The following is a 20,313-nucleotide window of genomic DNA, read 5'->3' as shown; positions in this document are numbered from 1 at the left end:
CTAGGTATTCAGTAAGTTGCTGCACCTCATACCACCTCCCACTCGGGCACCACATTTGGTGGGGTTCTTCAGATTTCATAGGCAGCATATACTACATGAAATTGTGCCCACCAGTGCTTCAGCAAGTTACCTATGAGGTGACACGGTTTTGGTGGGACCCAGGACAAGGAAAGTCTCTATAGCAGGTACAAGTCACTTGACACACTGCAGGGCTGCACGGAGCTTATGACAAGTCCTGAAAAGAGAAACATCCTGTGGATTCCCGAAGGACATCATGCCCTCTACTACAAACATATTTTCCTTTTGATCAACAGCTTCTGGCTTATTCCTGGTCTGTGGGAAAGTCTGAATGTCTGGCCATCTAATCCTCCACGGGAAGGGGAAGATTTTAGACCAGACTTATGCAGATCTGGAAGGTATAGGACAGTCGCTCAAGAAGGTGGTTCCCAGCTCTGCGGCCCCTGCTGTGGACAACCCTTTCCCTTGACTGCCACGTGTCCCCTCCTAGGTGTCTTGTTCAAGGTCTCCAAAGGAAGCAAGTGGCAGGCTCCATGGGTTGGACTGAGAGTCTAATGGGGAGAATTGTTTTTACAGAGGAAAGTGAAGTCGCTCAGTCATGGCCAACTTTTTGCAACCCCATGGACTGTAGCCTACCAGGCGCCTCCGTCCATGGGATTTTCCAGGCAAGAATACTGGAGTGGGTGGCCATTTTCTTCTCCAGGGGATCTTCCCAACCCAGGGATCAAACCCAGGTCTCCCGCATTGTAGACAGACGCTTTAACATCGGAGCCACCAGGGAAGTTTACAGAGTAAAGGAATCAGCAGAGAGGAGTGAGTCTCCCCTCCCAGGAACTACCCTCAGGTCGCAGCCACTGGCACTGCTATGTACTCAGCCTGTCCACAGCAGAGACCTACATTCATTCCCCCAGTAAAGGAGCCTTTGGACTTCCCAGGTAGCTCAACCGGTAAAGAATCTGCCTATAATGCCGGAGACCCCTTTTCGAGTCCTGGGTCAGGAAGATCCCCTGGATAAGGGATAGGCTACCCATCCCAGTGTTCTTGGGCTTCCCTAGAGGCTCAGATGGTCAAGAATCCACCTGCAATGTGGGAGACCTGGGTTTGATCCCTGGATTGGGAAGATCCCCTGGAGGAGGGCATGGCAACCCACTCCAGTATTCTTGCATGGAGAGTTCCCATGGACAGAGGAGTCTGGTGGGGGTCCATGGGGGTCACAAAGAGTCGGATGCGACTTGAGCAACTAAGCACAGCACAACATGGTGGCCTTCCGGGGGGAGGAGTCCGCCACCTGGTGGCCATTGATGAAATCAGCCCATATCCCACAGTGGGAGGGGCCACAATTTGTCCTGTCTTGAATAGGTACTTATCTTAAGCGACTTTTCGGATGACTTGGCCCCCCTCATAGACTTACTGTCTTGCATTCACTTTAGCAATATTTCATATAACAGTGCTTCTGACCAAGGTAATCCCTGTAAGACACGAGACTTGTGCCCTATGCAAGAGGGACTGCCCTGAAGACCCAGGCTGTAGACGGTGGGGATGGTCAGTCTAATAGAGGTCAGTTCCTACCCTAGTTGGTGAAAAGACACTGAAGGGGAACTGCTGTCTTACAGGAGTCAGGACTGAGGTGGTGGCCATTGTATGGTGCTGTTTCTCCTTTGCTGGAATCCACAGCCTGCGAATCAAGAAGGGGGAAGGATTCTTCACAATCAGGAGTCATCATTCCTAATCGTCTACTCTCAGGGCATTTCATCCCCTGCCTGAGGCTTGGAGCTCTGTTGGTTCCCAAGAAAGGGATGCTTCTACCAGAACCCAAGTGTTGGTTCCATCATATTGCAAGTTGAGATTGCCATCTGGTGACATAGGGTTTTTTATGCCACTGAAACAACAGGCAAACTACCAGTCTACTGAGTAGGCTTGGATGGTTGATGTTGCTGTTTTTTAGTTGCTCAGTCGTGTCCGACTCTTTGCAACCCCAGGAACTGCAGCACGCCAAGCTTCCCTATCCTTCACTATCTCCTGGAGTTTGCTCAAATTCATGTCTATTGAGTTGGTGATGCCATCCAACCATCTCCTCCTCTGTCGCCCCCTTCTTCTGCCTTCAATCTTTCCCAGCATCAGGGTCTTTTCCAATGAGTTGACTCTGCATTGATTGGGTGGCCAAAGTATGAGAGCTTCAGCTTCAGCATCAGTTGTTCCAATGAATATTCAGGGTTAATTTCCTTTAGGATTAACTGGTTTGATCTCCTTGAAGTCCAAAGGACTCCCAAGAGTCTTCTCTAGCACAATAATCCAAAAGCATCAATTCATTGGTGCTTAGCCTTCTTTATGGTCCAACTCTCACATCCGCTCATGACTACTAGAAAAACTATAGCTTTGATGATACGGACCTTTGTTGGCAAAGTGATATCTCTGCTTTTTAATACACTGTCTAGGTTTGTCATAGCTTTTCTTCCAAAGAGCAAGTGTCTTGTAAATTCATGGCTGCAATCACCATCCCCAGTGATTTTGGAGCTCAGGAAAATAAAGTCTGTCACTGTTTCCATTCCCCCCCCCCCCATCTATTTGCCATGAAGTGATGGGACCGGATGTCATGACCTTCGCTTTTTGAATGTTGAGTTTTAAGCCAGCTATTTCACTCTCCTCTTTCACTTTCATCAAGAGGCTCTTCAGTTCCTCTTCACTTTCTGCCATAAGGGTGGCGTCCTCCGCATATCTGAGGTTACTGATATTTCTCCAGGCAATCTTGATTCCAGCTTGTGCTTCATCCAGTCTAGCATTTTGCATGATGTACTTTGTATACAAGTTAAATAAGCAGGGTGACAATATACAGCCTTAAAGTACTCCATTTCCAATTTGGAACCAGTCTGTTGTTCCATGTAAGGTTCTAACTGTTGCTTTTTGTCATGCATACAGGTTTCTTAGGATGTTATCACCTGGAAATAGTGTCACTGTTCACCCATGGGATTGAGAAGGATTATAACTTGAATCCAAGGGATCCTCTGGGGTACCTCTGACTCCTGCCGCATCCAGGCAGACCATGAAGGCTTCAGGCTCAGCAGGAAGAAAGGTTTGAGTCACTTACCAGGTAATGGATTCTGACCAGCTGAAGTTGGAGAGCAAAAGGAAGACAGGGAGGGTAGTGAAGAAGGAACTTAAAAAGACCAACGATGGTCTCAAGATCAGTTACAGAAAGGAGAATGGTAGTAGCTGTTGAAGGGTGAAAGGTTGTTGCTGAACGAAAAGACGCTGGGATTCTTGGCCTCCGGAGGAGAAGAATTCAATCCGGGGCCAGAGATGAGGCTTGATCACTCAGAGCTTTGTGTAATAAAGTTTTATTAAAGCATAAAGGAGATACAGAACGCTTCTGACATAGGCATCAGAAGGGGGCAGAAAGAGTACCCCCCTGCTAGTCTTCAGCTGGATGTTATATAGTCTCTAGCAGTCTGTTGGAGAAGGCAATGGCACCCCACTCCAGTACTCTTGCCTGGAAAATCCCATGGACGGAGGAGCCTGGTAGGCTGCAGTCCATGCGGTCGCTAAGAGTCGGGCACGACTGAGCGACTTCACTTACACTTTTCACTTTCATGCATTGGAGAAGGAAACGGCAACCCACTCCAGTACTCTTGCCTGGAGAATCCCAGGGACAGAAGAGCCTGGTGGGCTGCCACCTATGGGGTCGCACAGAGTCGGACACGACCCAAGCGACTTAGCAGCAGCAGCAGCAGTGTGTTAATGAAAGAAATGTCTTAAAACTCAGAATGGCACCAGGCCCCTCATCCATAAGATGCATTTTGGGATAATCTTGGCACCAGATGATTCATCTCAGGCCATAAAATGATTGACTTGAATCTTGTAGAATGGCACATTACCATACAAATAGTTTCGTTTACATAGATTAGGGGAATAATGCCTGAGTATAACATACTGGTTTGTCAAGTCGTTTCTGAGGCATTAGGCAGAACCGACTTGAAGACAGAGCCTGGGGTAAATGCATAGTACATTAACATAGCTTAAGACAAACATTTCCATAAGAAAAATGCATTGGTTAACTCAAGGTTTGAGAATAGTTAAATTCAGGTGGAACCAGGTGTCATTATGGCAATACAGTATTTTAAGAGAAACCTTTTAAATTTGTATAGAGAAGGAAAAAAATATCACTAGTTTGCTTCTTCCTGCCACTTAAGAGAGATAAAAATGTCTGACACTTGCAGCCTGTTTCCTCCGTTTGGAGACCCCCGGCCTTCCTGCCTGTTACCCTCTCAAGGGGAGGGACATGTCAACTTTCCAATTTTCTTTCTCTACTGATTTCATGGATGTCAAAGAAAGGTTGATCGAGGTTAGCTTTAAGTTTTCCTTTAGATTTGAGACTGTTGAGGTGAGATGATATATGAACCAGAAGACAAATCAATATCCCCTAGAGATGGATATAGTGACTTATGGGCATTGTGGTCTCCTGTTTTAGGGAATGCTGTTTCGTTTGTAGCAGGAATAGTAGAGCAGCTTTAAATTTGCCAAGAACCAGTGGATGTTGCTAGGGGGTGTATACTGATATTGGCTAGCAAGGGGGTTTAGTAAAGTGGATAGTTGGTTTTCTCTTAGCTGCCACTGACTCCTGACGCTACAGCACTTCCAATGGTTTTGTAAGCACTTTCTCCCTAAGGGCTTCCCTGGTGGCTCAGATGGTAAATTCGGGAGACCTGGGTTAGATCCCTGGGTTGGGAAGATCCCCTGGAGAAGACAATGGCCACCCACTCCAGTACTCTTACTTAGAAAATTCCACTGATGGAGGAGCCTGGTGGGCTACAGTCCACGGGGTCGCAAAGAGTCGGACAAGACTGAGGGACTCCACTTTCTTTTGCTCCTTGAATTAAATCCCTTTCTGCTTGAAACCCCTAGAGCAAACTCTGTTCCCCACAGTGAATCCTGACTGATTATAGAACAACACATGAACATCAATGTACAAGAATCATTGCTCTCTGGAAGGACATGGTAGGAGGCTGAGAAGTCTTTTTGTCAATCAACGAAATGATGTGACCTTTGTTGCTTCCAAGTGACCCTTCCGAGGGAGAGGCATCACACAGGTTAGAACTCTGGGTGCTGATCCGAACTTTGCTATTCGTGCTTTTATGTTTCCCAAGTGTGTTCACCAAGGGCAGAGCGTCCGTTGAAGAGCGTACAACCAGGCCTGGCTGCGTCTCAGTTCTTGCGTTGGATGACTTTGGCAGGGGATGTCTCGCTGTGGCTGAGCTTACTCACCTGCACGATTGAGACCGTGATAATAGGGGGTGTGGATCTAGGGAGCTAGCCGCCTGTCCAGCGTTTGGCATAGTTACGGGGCCCTGCAGGACTCAGCAAGTGTCGTGTGGGTGGCTGTTGTTTACCAGCCTCAGTCACCGGCTGCATTGTCTTTCTGGGATCCATCTTTTCAACTCTGCAAACAGCCCTTGCCTGTGTGAACCTTTTGATCGGGGAGGACTTGGGTTCTGTCCTGCCGCTGGAGTCTGCAGTCTTTGGGGGAGGGCTCCAGCAGAAGCAGTGCTTGGTGAACCAGGGGAAGCGGGAAGTCACGGGGCGCTTAGGCTGCGTCCGTGAGCTTTGACTCCGCAGGTGCGGGTGTAGATTTCGCCTCTCGCGACTCCGAGGCCCGAGGCCCGGAGACCAGCCCTTCTGACGCGGCCGATCGGGGTGGGAGGGGAGGACGGGGGGCGAGATTGGCGGCGGGGGGGCCCGCTCCGGCCCGCCGGGCTGGGCTGCCCGGAGCCGGGGGGTGGCGCCTGCCCCCCACCCCGGGCCGAGGGTCGCGGGGCCGCCGGGGGGGTGGCGGCGCTGGGCCGGCGATCGGGCGGGAGGCGCTGGGCCCGCCCCGCCGGCAACCCCACCGACTTCCTCCGCCGCGGGCGCTGGCCGAGCCAGAGGGAAGGCAGGCACCATGAGCACGGGAGACACCGTCTGCACGGGTTGGCTGGTCAAGTCGCCCCCTGAGAGGAAGCTGCAGCGCTATGTGAGTAGGGGGAGTCGCCCCGCGCCCTCGGGGGGTCCCGGGGCCCTTCCGCGCGCGGGGGATCCCCGGGATCCTCCCCACCCGCGACGCTCCGGCGGCGGGCGAGGCAGGCGGCCGGCAAAGCGAGATCGTACGTCGAGGAGCCGAGCGCCGACCCTGGTCTCGGAGCGGGACCTCCCGAAGGAGCGTCCCGGTCCCCGGGGCCGTGGCGGCGATGGGCCGCGAGCCCCATCCTTCCGCGTAACTGTCATCGGACACCGCCGCCCTTGCGGTCTTCCCCAGGCTGTTCCTTCTTCGTTCTTTCTTTCTTCGGACGCCCCTCTTTGCTGGTACTTATGGGCACCGCGGGTTTTCGGTAGGAGGAGACACGGGGCGCTCAGGAGACCTCCCCTTCCTACGCATCCCATCACCATCTTAAATGGACGACCCCGGCTCGAAATTTCTTCTCTCCAGCCGCGTCAGCAGGACAAGGTCTTTGCAACGTACACTTGCTCAGACCCCTTTCTCCGCTGAGCCAGGAGCAGACTCGTGTCCGTCTCTTAGAGGCATTTTCTCATTACAGCCATAGATAGATTTTTTTTTCCCCCTGATTTACGACCAGTGTTTACCTTCATCATTCTTTTGGGGTCCACCAGTCCCTAAACACGAGGTCCAATATTTCTCGAGCTCTGAAGCACTCAACAGCTTTGCTAAGGGTGCAGCTGCTTGGAAAACTCACTGACGTTCAAAGGTGTGGGGGGGTGGTGGTGGTGGTGACGGTCTGCGACAGAGCCGGCCTTGCAAAACCAGCTCGAGGCAGGTTTACTCTCTGCCCTTCGACATTCGAGCGAGTGTCCGACGCTGCAGGAAGCTGGCGAACCTGCAGACCAAAGTTCGTGGAAGGTTGTTGGCTAGGACTGGTGTATATCTTGTCCTGACGAGACTGGCTTAGGAAAGTTGATTAGCCGCTCATCCACCTGGGGAAAGCCATGAGTGTCTACACCTGTTATCACATGTGTTTCCTTCTTGGGAGGTCCGATGGAGGTGTGGCAGGTGTGGACTTTGCACCGGTTAGTGTGTGAGTCGTGTGATCGGGTGGTGATGGAGGAGACTTAGGACGCGAGACTGCCTCAGTGGCATCCTCCCAACACTTCAAGACCAGAAAGGGTAATTTTTTCTAATGAGGGACATAGTCGTTTAGACAGACTTTGATGCTTTTTGGTTGAAAGCCATCTCGGGAACACACGCCGAAGTCAAGTTTCTCTCTCTAAGCTCTGCAGGAATCTCCTGTGGCCACTAGGTGGCGATCATGCGTCAGGGCCGCGAGGCAACGCGACGCTATCACTCAGCCGCTGTTGGTTCAGATCTTATAGGGGGTATTCATTCCTTCTTTCTTTTTAATTGAGCACCAACTCTGAACTAGGCCCTGTGTCATCGAGAAAAAATAACTTGCTCCCTGTCCTCCGGAAGTCCACACCGTAACATTTGTAACACAGCGACATAACAAAGCAGGCTACTAGCACAAACAAGGCAATAATTCAGTTCTTACATGGCCAGAGCAAGTAGTACTCTGTTCATGTTTCTTAAATGACTAACAGAAGCTGAGTCTGTTTTTAGGTAAGTCTTTCAGTGCAAGCTAAGCTGGTGTTTCATCCTCTTGAATCCATGAGCCAAGTTAGTTTTGTGACTGCTCTTTTAAATTTAAAATTTAACTGTAGTTGATTTACAGTATTGTGTTACTTTCAGCTATACAGCTATAGAGTTTTTCCATGATAGGTTATTGCAAGATATGGAATATAGTTCCCGATGCTACACAGCAGGACCTTGCTGTTTATCTCTTTTATTCATATTAGTGTGTGTCTAATTCCCAACTCTTAATTTATCCCCCACTTTCCCCTTTGGTAACCATGTTTCTTTTCTGTGTCTATGAATAGATATTATGTCTACATGTTTCAAAATTTTAAAATATATTTAAGACATACATGGAGAAATCTCAGTCTCCCCTCTGTCATCATCCATCTTAATTGCCCTTAGCCCTCAACCATTTTTTTTCTTAGTTTCTACCTTCACCTGTCCAATATTTCTTTACATAAATACAAAGACATACGTACATAGCTCCTTATTTTCCCCTTTCTTTCACAAAGGTAGCTTAGTCTATATTCCATTCTACATTGTCTATTGATTTAAGAAGACAAATAGATGGCTAACAGGCACATGAAAATAGGCTCAACCACTGATTGTCAGGGAAATACAAACCAAAAGCACAGGTGAGCTAGCCCCTCACACCTATCAGAATGGCTGTTAGAAAGACAAGAGTTAACAAATGCTGGCAAAGATGTTGGAGAAAAGGGAACCCTCCTACACTGTTGGTGGGACTGTAAACCGGCACACAATGAAAAACAGTACGGAGGTTCCTCAAAAAATAAAAACAGAGCTACCATATGATCTACCAAATCCATTTCTGGGTATTTATCCAAAGGAAACAAAATCACTGATCCACAAAGGTATCTGCACCCCCATATCCACTGAGGCATTATTTCTAATAGGTAAGGTAAGCCACCTAAGTACCCATCAGCATATGAATAAAGATGTGTTGGTTGCTCAGTCGTGTCCAACTCTGCGACCCCATGGACTGTAGCCAGCCAGGCTCCTCTGTCCGTGGGATTCTCCAGGCAAGAACACTGGAGTGGATTGCCATTTCCTTCTCCAGGGAGATAAAGACCCTTCTTTACCTACACATATATATACAGTGGGATATTATTCAGCCATCCAAAATAAGGACATCTTGCCACTGGCAACAACATGGATGGAACTTGAGGGCATTATACGAAGTGAATTAAGTCTGACAGAGAAAGGCAAATACCAGGTGATCTCAATTTTATGTAAACTCTTCAAAATTGAACTCAGAGATACAGAGAACAGCCTGGTGGTTGCCAGAGGCAGGGGAAGGGGGGTGGGTGGGTGACATGGGTGAAGCTACTCCAAAGGTACAGACTTGCAGTTATAAAATAAATAGTTCTGAGTATATTAATATACAGCATGGCGACTGTAGCTAGTAATACTGAAATGTGGATTTGAAAGTTGGTAAGAGAGTCGATCTTGAAAATTCTCAAAAAAAAATGTTACTCTAGGATTCTGTCCATGTCAGTGACCAGAGATCTTCATTATTTTTGACAGCTGTATACCATCTTGATGTGTGGCCATACCACGTTTATTCAGCCACTTCCCTATTTTGGACCCCTGAGTTGTTTCCCCTCTTGATGTGTACAACCATGGCCACAACTAATAGCATTGCCCAGGTGATGCTTTCCTTTTTATGCAGGTACACCTGGATGATTACCAGAGCTGGTATTGCTGGGCCTGTGAATCTAGAATCCATAGATATTAACGAATGTTCCATTTTGCATTCCTTCCAGCAGTGTCAATACTGCTTGGCCAACAGCACGTGATGTTAAACTTGGACATTTTTTGCCATACAATAGGTGAGAAATGGTGTTTCATTGTCATTTGAATTGGCAGTTCTTTTACATGGAGGGAAGTTGAACATGTCTTGACATGTGTGTGCCTTCTCCCTGTTGGTCTTTTTAGCTGCAATTTTTGGGAGATGATTAGTCCTTTGGGAGAAGAGATGTGTATACGTTTCCCTTGTTTGTCACTTGTATTTTGACTCTGCTTCTGGTGCTTGTATGGTTTTGTTTTTGCTTGTATTTTGTTGAATTTGATCATTTTTCCCCTGAGTGTTTGGGTTTATTGAGGCATTGGGGTCTATGGGGGAGATGCAGGTACTTGCAGGCCGGGTCAGGCATCAGCCTGGGGGGATGATGATGCTGGCAGGTGGCCAGGGGTGGGATCTGCACCACCTAGATTGACTTGAAAGTGTGACTCTCAGCTCCCTCCTGCCAAAGCCCGGGGCTCCAACTTGCTTGCCCAGCAGGGGTGATTGCCCCTGTACTGGGCATGGCCTTGTGCTGGGGCAGTGAGTTCGTACATTTCTCCTCCTTCAGGCAAGGCCCACAGCCCTTCTTCCCCAGGAATGTCATCAGCTCAGTGTTTGGGACACTGCGGTGCTGGGTCTGAGCTGCTGAGCAGAAGCAAACAGGAGCCCTGGTTTGTGTTTTATTTTTTATATTTCGATTCAGGATCCTTTTGGAGTTTACCTTGGTGCAGATGTAAAGAACGGATCTGATGTTATTGTTTTCCAAGTTGCTGTACAATTTTGCCAACACATAATTATTTAAAAAATTGGTCTGTATCCCTACTGGTGCCCTTCCTTATCATAGATGAAATTCCTATATTTCATTCTGGTTCAATTTCTGAATTTTCTGTTATCTTCTATTGTATCTCTGTCAACTCATGTGCCATTATTATGCTCTTTTCATTAGAGAGGTTTTACGATTGACTTGAATACTGATATGGCTGCTGCTGCTTAGTCATAAGCAGCTCTTTGTGACCCCATGGATTGCAGCCTGCCAGGCTTCTCTGTCCATGGGACTCTAAGCAAGAGGACTAGAGTGAGTTGCCTTGCCCTCCTCCAGGCAGACCCAGGGATAGAACCCGGGTCTCCTGCATTGCAGGCAGATTCTTTACCACTGAGCCACCAGAAAAGCCTCCACTGATATGACTTTATTGTTGGTGGTTTTTTGTTGTTGTTGTTGTTGGAATTTTTAGAGTTTAGTTTGGCTAGTTTTGATTTTATTTTGCCACATGAACTTGAGAATTGGCTTGCTTACTTTCAAAAGAAAATCTGTTATTATTGGAAAGGAGGGTTATTTTAGATTTTTAAATTAACTTAGAGAGAACTGATATTATGGTGTTGAGCCTTTCTATCCAAGAACAAAATATGTCTTTCCAGTTGTTCAAGTCAGCTTTTATGTCTTAGAAGAGTATTTCCAGGTTTTTCTCACATAGGTCTTTGCACACTTCTTGTTAGTCTTATGTCTATTTGGGGTTTCTGTGTGTGTGTGTGTGTGTGTGTTGTTTTTTTCACTTTTGTTGTTACTGTAGACGGGGCTTTCTCCATTATGTCTACTAACTGTTGTTTGTATCTGTAGGGCTATTAGATTCTCTCTTCACCTCCATTCCTTAGAAAACACAACTTGAGCCAAAGCTTATTTGCCAAGGCTCTGTTGGGGTTGTAATCTCAGTGTGGTGAGAGTGATGGAAAAAGGAAAGGAAGTAAATAAAATACAAAATAGTGTGTTACTGAATTGGTTGCAGTTTCATAAGAAAACACACCCACTAGTTGGGTCAGTTGGATGGACTTGGACAGGCTCTATAGAATCAATTTGTCTTTGAGACGGTCTTTTGCAACGAAGAAGGGAGATAAATGTATCTCCCAGTTTGGTTATGGTGCCTGTCTCTCAGTGTCTTTCTGGGCAACCACTAGGAAAGCGAATGTTTTGTGGCCCGGTGTCTAATCTGAATCCGGAGTGGTGGAAGGCTCTGGACTATTTGAGGGTCCATTGGATCAGACCTGGGCATGGTGGGGAAGGACTCTCAGCACAGGCCACAGCTCCGCACAAAGCGAGTAGCCAGGCCTGGAAGGCAGGTGGGGCCAGGTTCAGCTGGAAATGCACAAAATTTGGTCCAATATAATTTCAACATATTAATATTCTATCCTCTTACCTTTGATTTATCTTATTTTTTGTAGTAGTTTTTCAGTTGATTTTTCTTTGAGGATGTCCTATGTAGACAGTCATGTCATCCAAAATAGAATTTTACCACTTCTGTTTTCAATTCTTATGTATCTCATTTTTTTCCATTTTGTCCAAATGTGTTGGGTAACACCCCAATGTGAAAAAGTAGTATTGACAATGGGCAAGCCTATTTTGATCTACAGTGCAGCCAAAAAAATAAAATAAGCAAGTCAAGATCAGTGTTTTTCTATTAAGAAAGATACTGGAACTTTATACCAATTGAACAACAAATCCTCATTTCCTTTTACCCCTGTTCCCTGGGAGCCACCATCATACTCTCTGCATCTAAGACTTTGACTATTTTAGGGACCTTTTCTTAAAAGTGGAATCATGCAGTATTTGTTCTTCTGTGCTTGACTTATCTCACTTAGCATAATGTCCTCCAGGTTTATCCATGTTGTCACAGATGGCAAGATTCCCTACTTTTTAAAGGCTGAGTAATATTCCATTTTATGGAAATAACACATTTTCTTTAGCCATGCATCCATCAGTGAATATACTTAGATTGTTTCTGTGCCTTGGCTATTGTAAACAATGTTCTGATGAACATGTAAGCATAGATATCTCTTTGAGATCCTGATTTGAATTCTTTTGAACATATATCCAGAAGTGGGATTGCTGGCCCCTCTTGGTATAAAGTGTTAGCTGTGTCTGACTCTTTATGACCCCACATACTGTAGCCTGCCAGGCTCCTCTGTCCATGGAATTCTCCAGGCAAAAATACTGGAGTGGGTTGCCATGCCCTTCTCCAGGGGATCTTTCTGACCGAGGGATCAAGCCCAGGTCTCCTGCACTGCAGGCAGATTCTTTACCATCTGAATCACCAGAGTATAAAGTCTCAATTATACAAGATAAGTTGTTTCTAAAGATTGACTGTTACGGTCAAGCATAATGGTTATAGCCAACAATACTGTATTATGCACTTAAAAGTTGTGAGAAGGTTAGGTCTCATGTACGTGTTCTTAGTGCACACACATTCACACACACACACAAAGGCACACAGGGAAACTTTGGGAGGTAATGGATCAGTTACCTTGTGGTGATGGTTTCACGGGTGTCTACATATGCCAAACTCATCAAATTGTACATGTTAGTTATGTACAGTTCTTTGTGTGTCAGTTATACTTCAATAAAGCTGTTTGTTAAAAAAGGAATATATTGACTTTGGGGCTAGGAGAATATATTTTCTTCATGTTAGTGAAATATTCCACAATTCCTGTATTAATCAGTTTTTTCTTTCATCAAAAGTCATTTTTAGATTTTATTAAGAAGTTTTTCAGTTTTTCTAGTGATGGTCACATGACTTTTTCATTAAATCTGGCAAAGCAATGAATTCTATTAATAGATCATCTAATATTAAACCACTTTTACATTTCTGGAAAAAGTACCAGCTGGACAAGGTATAATTTTATTGTGTTGTTGGATTATTCATACTAATATTGGTTTGGCCGGAAACCCTGAGCAAACTTTTTGGCCAACCAAATATTTTATATTGTATATTTGTACCAATATTCATGAGAGAGACACTGGTCTTTGGCTTTAAATTTGGCTTTATTTATTTCTGTACAGTCTTTAGCAGATTTTGGCATAAATGTTATACTTGGCTCATACAAAAATTTGGAAGTTTGCCATATTCTAGAATATTTTAAGTAGAGTTGGAATTAACAGCCCTTTACAATTTTGGCAGAATCCCCCTCTAAGCTATATCTGGTGCTTTTTTGGTGTGTTTAGATCTTTGTCAACTCTGTTTCTTTTATGGAAATTGATTTGTTTAGTCTATCTTTCCCTGAGTCAGTTATGTAAATTATACTCTTCCTGGAAAAGTATCTGTTTCATTCTGGCCGTCAAATTCATCACATATAATTTTATAAAATATTCTTATGATTTTTACAATTTGTTTTTCCTCTTCCCAGAGGTATTGCTTTCTTGTCATTGTGAGTTTGGGCTCTGTTCCTTTTTCCCCTGTTGGTTAGGTTACTTGATGTGTTCTGTCTTACTGAGTTTTGTTTTGGCACTGAATCAGTGTCTTGCTTACTATTAGTTCTACTTTTTAATTTTTATAGCTCTGTAATTTCTCCTTTTCTATTTATTATTCCTTCATTCAATTTCAGTGCATTTTAGAAATGAGGAAACTTGGACAGACCACATACTCCTTGTAGATGTGGTACCAGTCAAGGTTTTACTTTGCAAGCACCAGAAGCTGATCCTGACTGATTTCAGCAGAAAAAGAGCTTATCAGAATGATATTGGGTCTCTGACAGACATGCTGAGAGGGCTGGAGAACCAGTTTTGAGGTTAAACAGCCAGGAAAAAACACCCCAAACCACAACTCAGAGCTTGTTCTAGTGAGAAACCCGCTGTCACTACTGCCTACCTGCTCCTTCCCTCTCGTGTCAAAGAGAGCGAGTGTCTGATAGGCTGAGTGAGGCCACTGAGCTGGAGTTCACCACTACCAGCAAACCCTACAGAAAATAGTAGGGAGGAGAAAGGAGAAAGACCATGCCTTAGCTGGGCTTTAATGGTGGCTCAGACGGTAAAATGTCTGCCTGCAATGTGGGAGACCTGGGTTGGATCCCTGGGTTGGGAAGATCCCCTGGAGAAGGAAATGGGCACCCACTCCAGTACTCTTGCCTAGAAAATTCCATGGATGGAGGAGCCTGGTGGGCTACAGTCCATGGGGTCACTAAGAGTTGGACATGACTGAGTGACTTCACTTTCTTTCTTTAGCTGATAAAATTGTTTCTGCCTGGTGAGGTGACTGGAATCTTCTTTCTTGAGGACTCGACTCCTTAGTGGCCCTTCCAGTGGCACTGGGGAGATCAGAGTGCTTAGAAGCAGCTCAATGCCGTCAAGTGTCCCATTCCAATGCTCTGGGTCCAGTCTCTCCTAAATGTGGTCGTGGTTTCACATAGAAGACCTGGTGGAATCACTGGACACCTTGCAGCATTAGACTCAGGTTGGTTCTGGAGGATCTCAACCCACACATGTAAGCTAGAAGAGAGTCGAGTTTCCCAGACCTGCTTCGCCCAACAATTTAAGTCTTGGAGTTGGTCAGCCTTTTGCACATTGAGAAGCAGACACCTCATTGAAGTACTGGGCACATTGGGATCAGGGAACTATTACTCGATGAGGATTTAATTAGAGGGCTCGCAGACTGTGTTGGGGTCTGCAGCAGCGATCTTGAGGTTGAACTGGCAGGGGAGACCAGCTGGAAGGGAAACTGGAACAGAAGGGCTATTTGTAGGAGTGCAGCAGAAAGTAAGAATATGTGAATAATTCTAGAGAAATAACCAATGTCAGGTGTTGACTGCTTAATGAAAACATTCAGGAGAGACAGGTTGTTGAGCAGGGTGGTTGGCAAGCTGGGCCACAGTGCAGTTCTGTAAACTTCAGTGACTGGCAAGTGTATCAGCGGTGATCTCATGACACACTGGCCACGTTTTTTGAGTGATCACGTGTTGTTTGGACACTTTACCAACAGGAAACTGGTTATATAACACTCTTCCCAAAGAGGTGTGTGACAGCTCTGACTGGACAGTCTGCCCATTGTTGTTACCTGGTGAGATTACGTGGAACACACACTTGCTCTCACTGACTTGGGTTCCTCTCAGGCATCTGAGTATGGCCGATGGATGCCGCTGATCCTTCCATATTCTTGGGCCACAGACCTGCCTCTTCTGAACTGTTCCCAGGACAGAGTGCACTCCTGGGATCAAAGCCTCAGGCCGAGAGGAGCCAGCGCCCCTTCCCCTGCTGGAGGCTGCAGGTCCCCCTGGCTCAGGGCTGGCGGCCACCACACTGCTGACTCATGCCGGCTTCCTGTCGAGGGAACCACATTTTCCTCTGTGCTTTTGCTGAGCTCTCTCTCTCTCTCTTCTAGCCTCTACATGTGCCGTTGATGTTTTGCTTTGTCAAGTCCTAGGGACTGGACCTTTCCTTTCTTCCTGGTAAATTTCCCCTTTCTGATCACTGTGGAGCCTTAAGGCCAATCTGTCCAGATCTTTGGAGTCCTGATTATATCATAGAGGCCATGCAGGAGGGAGTATGGGACCACAGACCTTTGTTTGGGGGCAGGTCTTTGAGTTTGAGAGCGTCCCGGGTGGGCTCAGTGGTAAAAAGTCCACACGCCAGTGTGGGGTATGTGGGTTCAGTCCCTGGGTGGGGAAAATCCCCCTGAAGGAGGAAATGGCAACCCATGCCAGGATTCTTGCCTGAAGAATCCCATGGACCGAGGAGCCGGGTAGGCTATAGTCCAGGGTGTCACAAAGAGTTGGACACAACTGAGCACAACCACTTGGAGTCACAGAGTCACAGGGAATGTGTCAGGACCGCTGAGAGGGAAGAGGATGGGGAGATGGAGGACCTGGTTGCTGAAGGCAACAAAGAGGGAAGCATTTCAGTGATTTGCAAGAATCAAGTGACACCCACCTCCAGACCTGGGCCTAACAGAGAAGGAGATATGGCCTAGTGGCAAAATGGTATCAGAATAAGGCCCAGAGGAGCCTTTCGAGGAGTTTGGCTTGTTGCTGTTGATGAGCTGCTTGGATGATGTCTTCAAAGGAAAAGCCCAGCTAACTGTCTCTGCACAGGTCCTTCTCCAATTAGAAGTTCCCCTGTGCTCAGAACCTGGAGTGAGAGTGGAGGAATCAGGCCATTGTCACTCCCCCCGCCTTTTTTTTTTTTTCATTCGAAGCTGGTTTCTGATTCACATCCCTGATTATGGACCACCTAGCTCTCGATTGTAACAGGTCAATACTCACATACATCTTTATTTTCTGAGAGCCTCATATCATGAATCCGTCCCAAATCTCAACAGAGTTCCTGGCCTTCGGAGGCAGTATTCATCTACTTCCACATGGAAGGGCATCATATCTGGTTGTCTTTTCGTGACTTAACGCCTGCAGGTCCTGTTTGAGGGATTGCTCTTGGCCACTAGACACCTTTTGGCTTTGACTTTAGGCATCCGCAAGGGTCGGGGAATTCAAATGCCCCACTGCTTACACAGGAGATGAAGGACTCAACACAGAGACCCTCTGACAGGAACACACCTGGAATGTTCCAGGAGCAATGAGCTGGGCTGGAACCCAGGGAGTGAGCAAAGAGCAGTTGGGGTTAGAGAGGTGATGGGAGAGGGTGAGGGGGCTGGTGTCAGGTCTTAGAGGGTCTAAGAAGAGGCCTGGGACTTTTCCTCTCAGTGAGGAAGGAAGACCTTATGTGGGTTCTGAGCATAGAAACCATGTGACTGGATGTGCATTGTAACGGTCAGTCTGACAGCCAGTTGACTGTTGACTGTAGGGACAGAGCCGAAGCAGATGATGCTGGCTTGCTTGACATCTGGCAATGATATTCTTGTACTAGTTCAACATAAAAGGTGGAAAGAAAATGGCAAAAAATACTTTTTTTATAATCCGCTGTTTCCTGTCAGGGATCAAAGTCTGGTTCCTTCTGGCATGGAGCTCCCTCTGTTCTTGTCTGTCTCCCTCCAGTCAAGAGTTTCACGATGCATCCCACAGCACTGGTAACTCAGTTTCCTCTGCCTTCTTTCCACGTCAGAACCATGCCTACCTTAGAGCTACACCCCAGCTAGGTTTTCTTGTGGGCTGCTTGGTTGTCCCATCTCAGGCCTCCTTTTCGGTGGCTGTTTCAGTTCATCACCGCTAGTTCCTATTTCACAAGAAGCAAGTCTGTTACGTTGTGGCTTTCAGGGCTGACAAGAAATCCGTGGTTTGGGGTCTTAGGCCCTGTGCGTGGTGTAACTTAGAAATTAAACTGAAGTTTAAACTGTAATTTAACTCCACCCAAATTTTCACAGCAGAGGAGAACTCTCACATGGCCTTGCCGGAAAGGAGCACCACTCTTCACAGTGTTACACCCTAAAATGTTGTTCTGGTCAATAGTATAAAGTAAATATGAAAGAAACAGATAATTACTTCTGAGACAGATGCTTGACTTCAAATGTTTTAATATTGGAGAGCTTTTGAGCTTTAAAGAACAGCTCACTCTCATACTATTTAAACTATTCAGGCACAGAAAAGATGCAAACTTCTTCATAACCTTGATAACAAATTCATAAAAATATAGATCAATCTCACTTCATAGATACATGGCAAACAAATTCCAGATGTGTTGCATTTAAGTGGAAGACAATGAAATACAGTTTCTACAAAAGAATGTTGTCAGATCTCAATCTGATCTGGAGGTGGGGAAAACCTGTCTAAATATGTTAGAAAAATGATGAAGGAAAAGACAGATTTTTTGCAATTTGAGAATAAAACATTTCTCTTCATTCATTTCTTCAGCCCTTCAACAAATATTTACTGAGCATCTCCTGTATGCCAAGCATGATTTTAGGCACTGATGCTTCAAAAACAATACAAATGTATAAGGCAGATGAGTTTATACCCATGACTTCTGTGAATAATCTTTGTCAGTCATTAGGGAAAGATCAGCATGGCAGTGGGAAAATGGGCAAATAAAAAAGGTCTACAAAGGGTTATGACACATAAGAAATAAAGCCTCGTGAGACACCAGCCAAATACACTTTTAAACAACAAGGTGCTCTTTTGCCTTGGACTGGTGTGACTGCCAGAGCGTTCAAAGAAATTTCTGAGGAAGAAAGTGACATTTCTGAACACATGTTTATATAATTCCCCTCTGTGAAACTCATCAGAGTCCAAAAATCCATGTACACACAGCTATTTTTAAAATGGAGAACCAACAAAGACCTGCTGGACAGCACAGGGAAATCTGCTCAATGTTCTATGGCAGCCTGGATGGGAGGGGAGTTTGGGGGAGAATGGATACATGTATATGGATGGCTGAGTCCTTGAACTGTTCACCCGTATCTATTACAACATTGTTAATCAGCTAAAACCCAATATGAAAGAAAAAGTGGTTTTTTTTTGTTTGAGTCTAAAATAGAGCAGGAAAATCTAACCAACTCATGGAATAGACCTTAGATCAGTTAGACCTCTTATCTACCCCTGGAAAGGTACAGTTTTCACAAAAAAGGAGAAAGATTTCTGAAGGATGCATGTGAAAAATCTTTCACAGTGGCATGAGCTCCACCTGGACTCTCAGATGTCAGGAGCTGAGAGGGACGCTGTGGGGAACAGAACTGAAGCCAGAGGCAGCGGGCAGTAGCTTGAGGTGCTCGCTTGAGACCGCTGCTTATCACTTCACCCCCAAAATGTGACCACATCTTGATTGGCACATGTGTGCCCAGGATCCAGAAATACGCTGGGTTCCAGCAAGGAGGAGGCTCAGAGGATTGGCCTTGAACTGTGAACAGTGAAGGGTTCTTCTTGTTATCGATGTATATGCCAGCAAGTCTTTATTTATTTATTTATTTATTTTTTTGCCAGCAAGTCTTTAACCCAGCAAGTCTTTAACCCAGTTGAAAGCCAGGTTATTCCTTTCCTCTCTAGGTACCTGGGACAAGTCTGCAGGCAGGTGCCCTCTGCGAGCCTAGCTCCTTCCAGGCCTAGACAAGACCTTCAGTCAACAGTGGCATCCTCTGGGTTCCTGTGTGGAGCAACTTGAGTCACAGTTTTGTGCTGACCAGAGGCTGGGAGGTGGATTTGGCAACTTCCTGCAGCCAAAACAGTGTTTTGAGTGGATGAGTTGCCCTGTAACTATCCCTCTGGGGCTGTTAGCAGCCTACCAGCTAGGACCCGTCTCCTGCCTACCACCCTCTTTCTGTTGCCCCCCTGTGCTTTGGCAACTGAGTCGTGGGTGGCGTGCCTGTTCACAGCATCAACATCTTAACTTTTGAGGAATGAATGTGCGGCGTGGTTTTTCTCTGTAGCCTCAGGCTGTCATGTCCTGTTTTTAGAAAGCATTCTGAAGCTGGTGTTAGGTCAATGTCCACCTCTATTTTTTCAGTCCTGTTATTTCCTTATTTCAATATTCAAATCCAAACAGTTGCTTATTTAAATATGGACATTTAAACAAACCCTTATTCACATACTCAAATTTAAACATGGCCTAATTTACATATTTAAATTTAAATATATTTTATTTAAATATTTAAATTTAAGTGTGTCCTTATTCAATTATTTAAATTTAAATATGTCCTCATTTAAACAGTTAAATTTAAATATGTCCTCATTTAAACAGTTAAATTTAAATATGTCCTTATTTAAACAGTTACATTTAAATATGTCCTTATTTAAATAGTTAATTCAGGCAGAATTTATTTTGATTACAGGTGGAATGAGCTAGAGATTCATCAACTGACTCAACAAGATGGACTGAGCTCACTCTCGGCACCAGGAGCCGGGGGGGACATTTTAGAGAGATTTTCCTGCACATTAGACCTCAACTGTCTTACAGCTAATAACACAAGACACCAAAATTTCCAAATGCTTTCCACAATCCCATGTATTTCAGGAGCTCACAGCCTAGCAAGAGCCCTGCCCTGTCTTCCTCCTTAAATGCAGGGGTGTCTCCATCCACACGGCAGAGATCCAGGACTCCTCTGCCTCTGTTGACAAGCCCTGGAAGCGGATCTCGTGGGCCAGACCGTCTCCAGGACAATCACAGGAAGTTATTCCACGCCTGCAACAAGTCCCGGCTCTGTGTAGTGGCAGGCAGAAGGTTACAGGCCCATCAGGC

At 45.8% G+C, this 20,313-nt stretch overlaps 1 protein-coding gene across 4 annotated transcripts in view; it reads left to right on the top strand.

Annotated features, from left to right (window-relative positions):
* The first annotated feature begins 5,555 nt into the window (after positions 1-5,555).
* GAB3 (GRB2 associated binding protein 3) overlaps positions 5,556-20,313 on the top strand; it is a 94,583-nt gene continuing 79,825 nt past the window's right edge. For all 4 annotated transcript variants that reach the window (XM_070291923.1, XM_070291922.1, XM_070291921.1 and 1 more), the window contains exon 1: positions 5,556-6,022. In XM_070291923.1, the coding sequence (XP_070148024.1) occupies positions 5,951-6,022 (72 nt within the window). In that variant the 5' untranslated portion in view covers positions 5,556-5,950. The remainder of the gene's footprint in view (positions 6,023-20,313) is intronic.

Source organism: Ovis canadensis, chromosome X (genome assembly GCF_042477335.2).
Source record: "Ovis canadensis isolate MfBH-ARS-UI-01 breed Bighorn chromosome X, ARS-UI_OviCan_v2, whole genome shotgun sequence".
Classification (NCBI taxonomy): Eukaryota; Metazoa; Chordata; class Mammalia; order Artiodactyla; family Bovidae; genus Ovis; species Ovis canadensis.
This window is presented reverse-complemented; position numbering and strand designations above follow the sequence as displayed.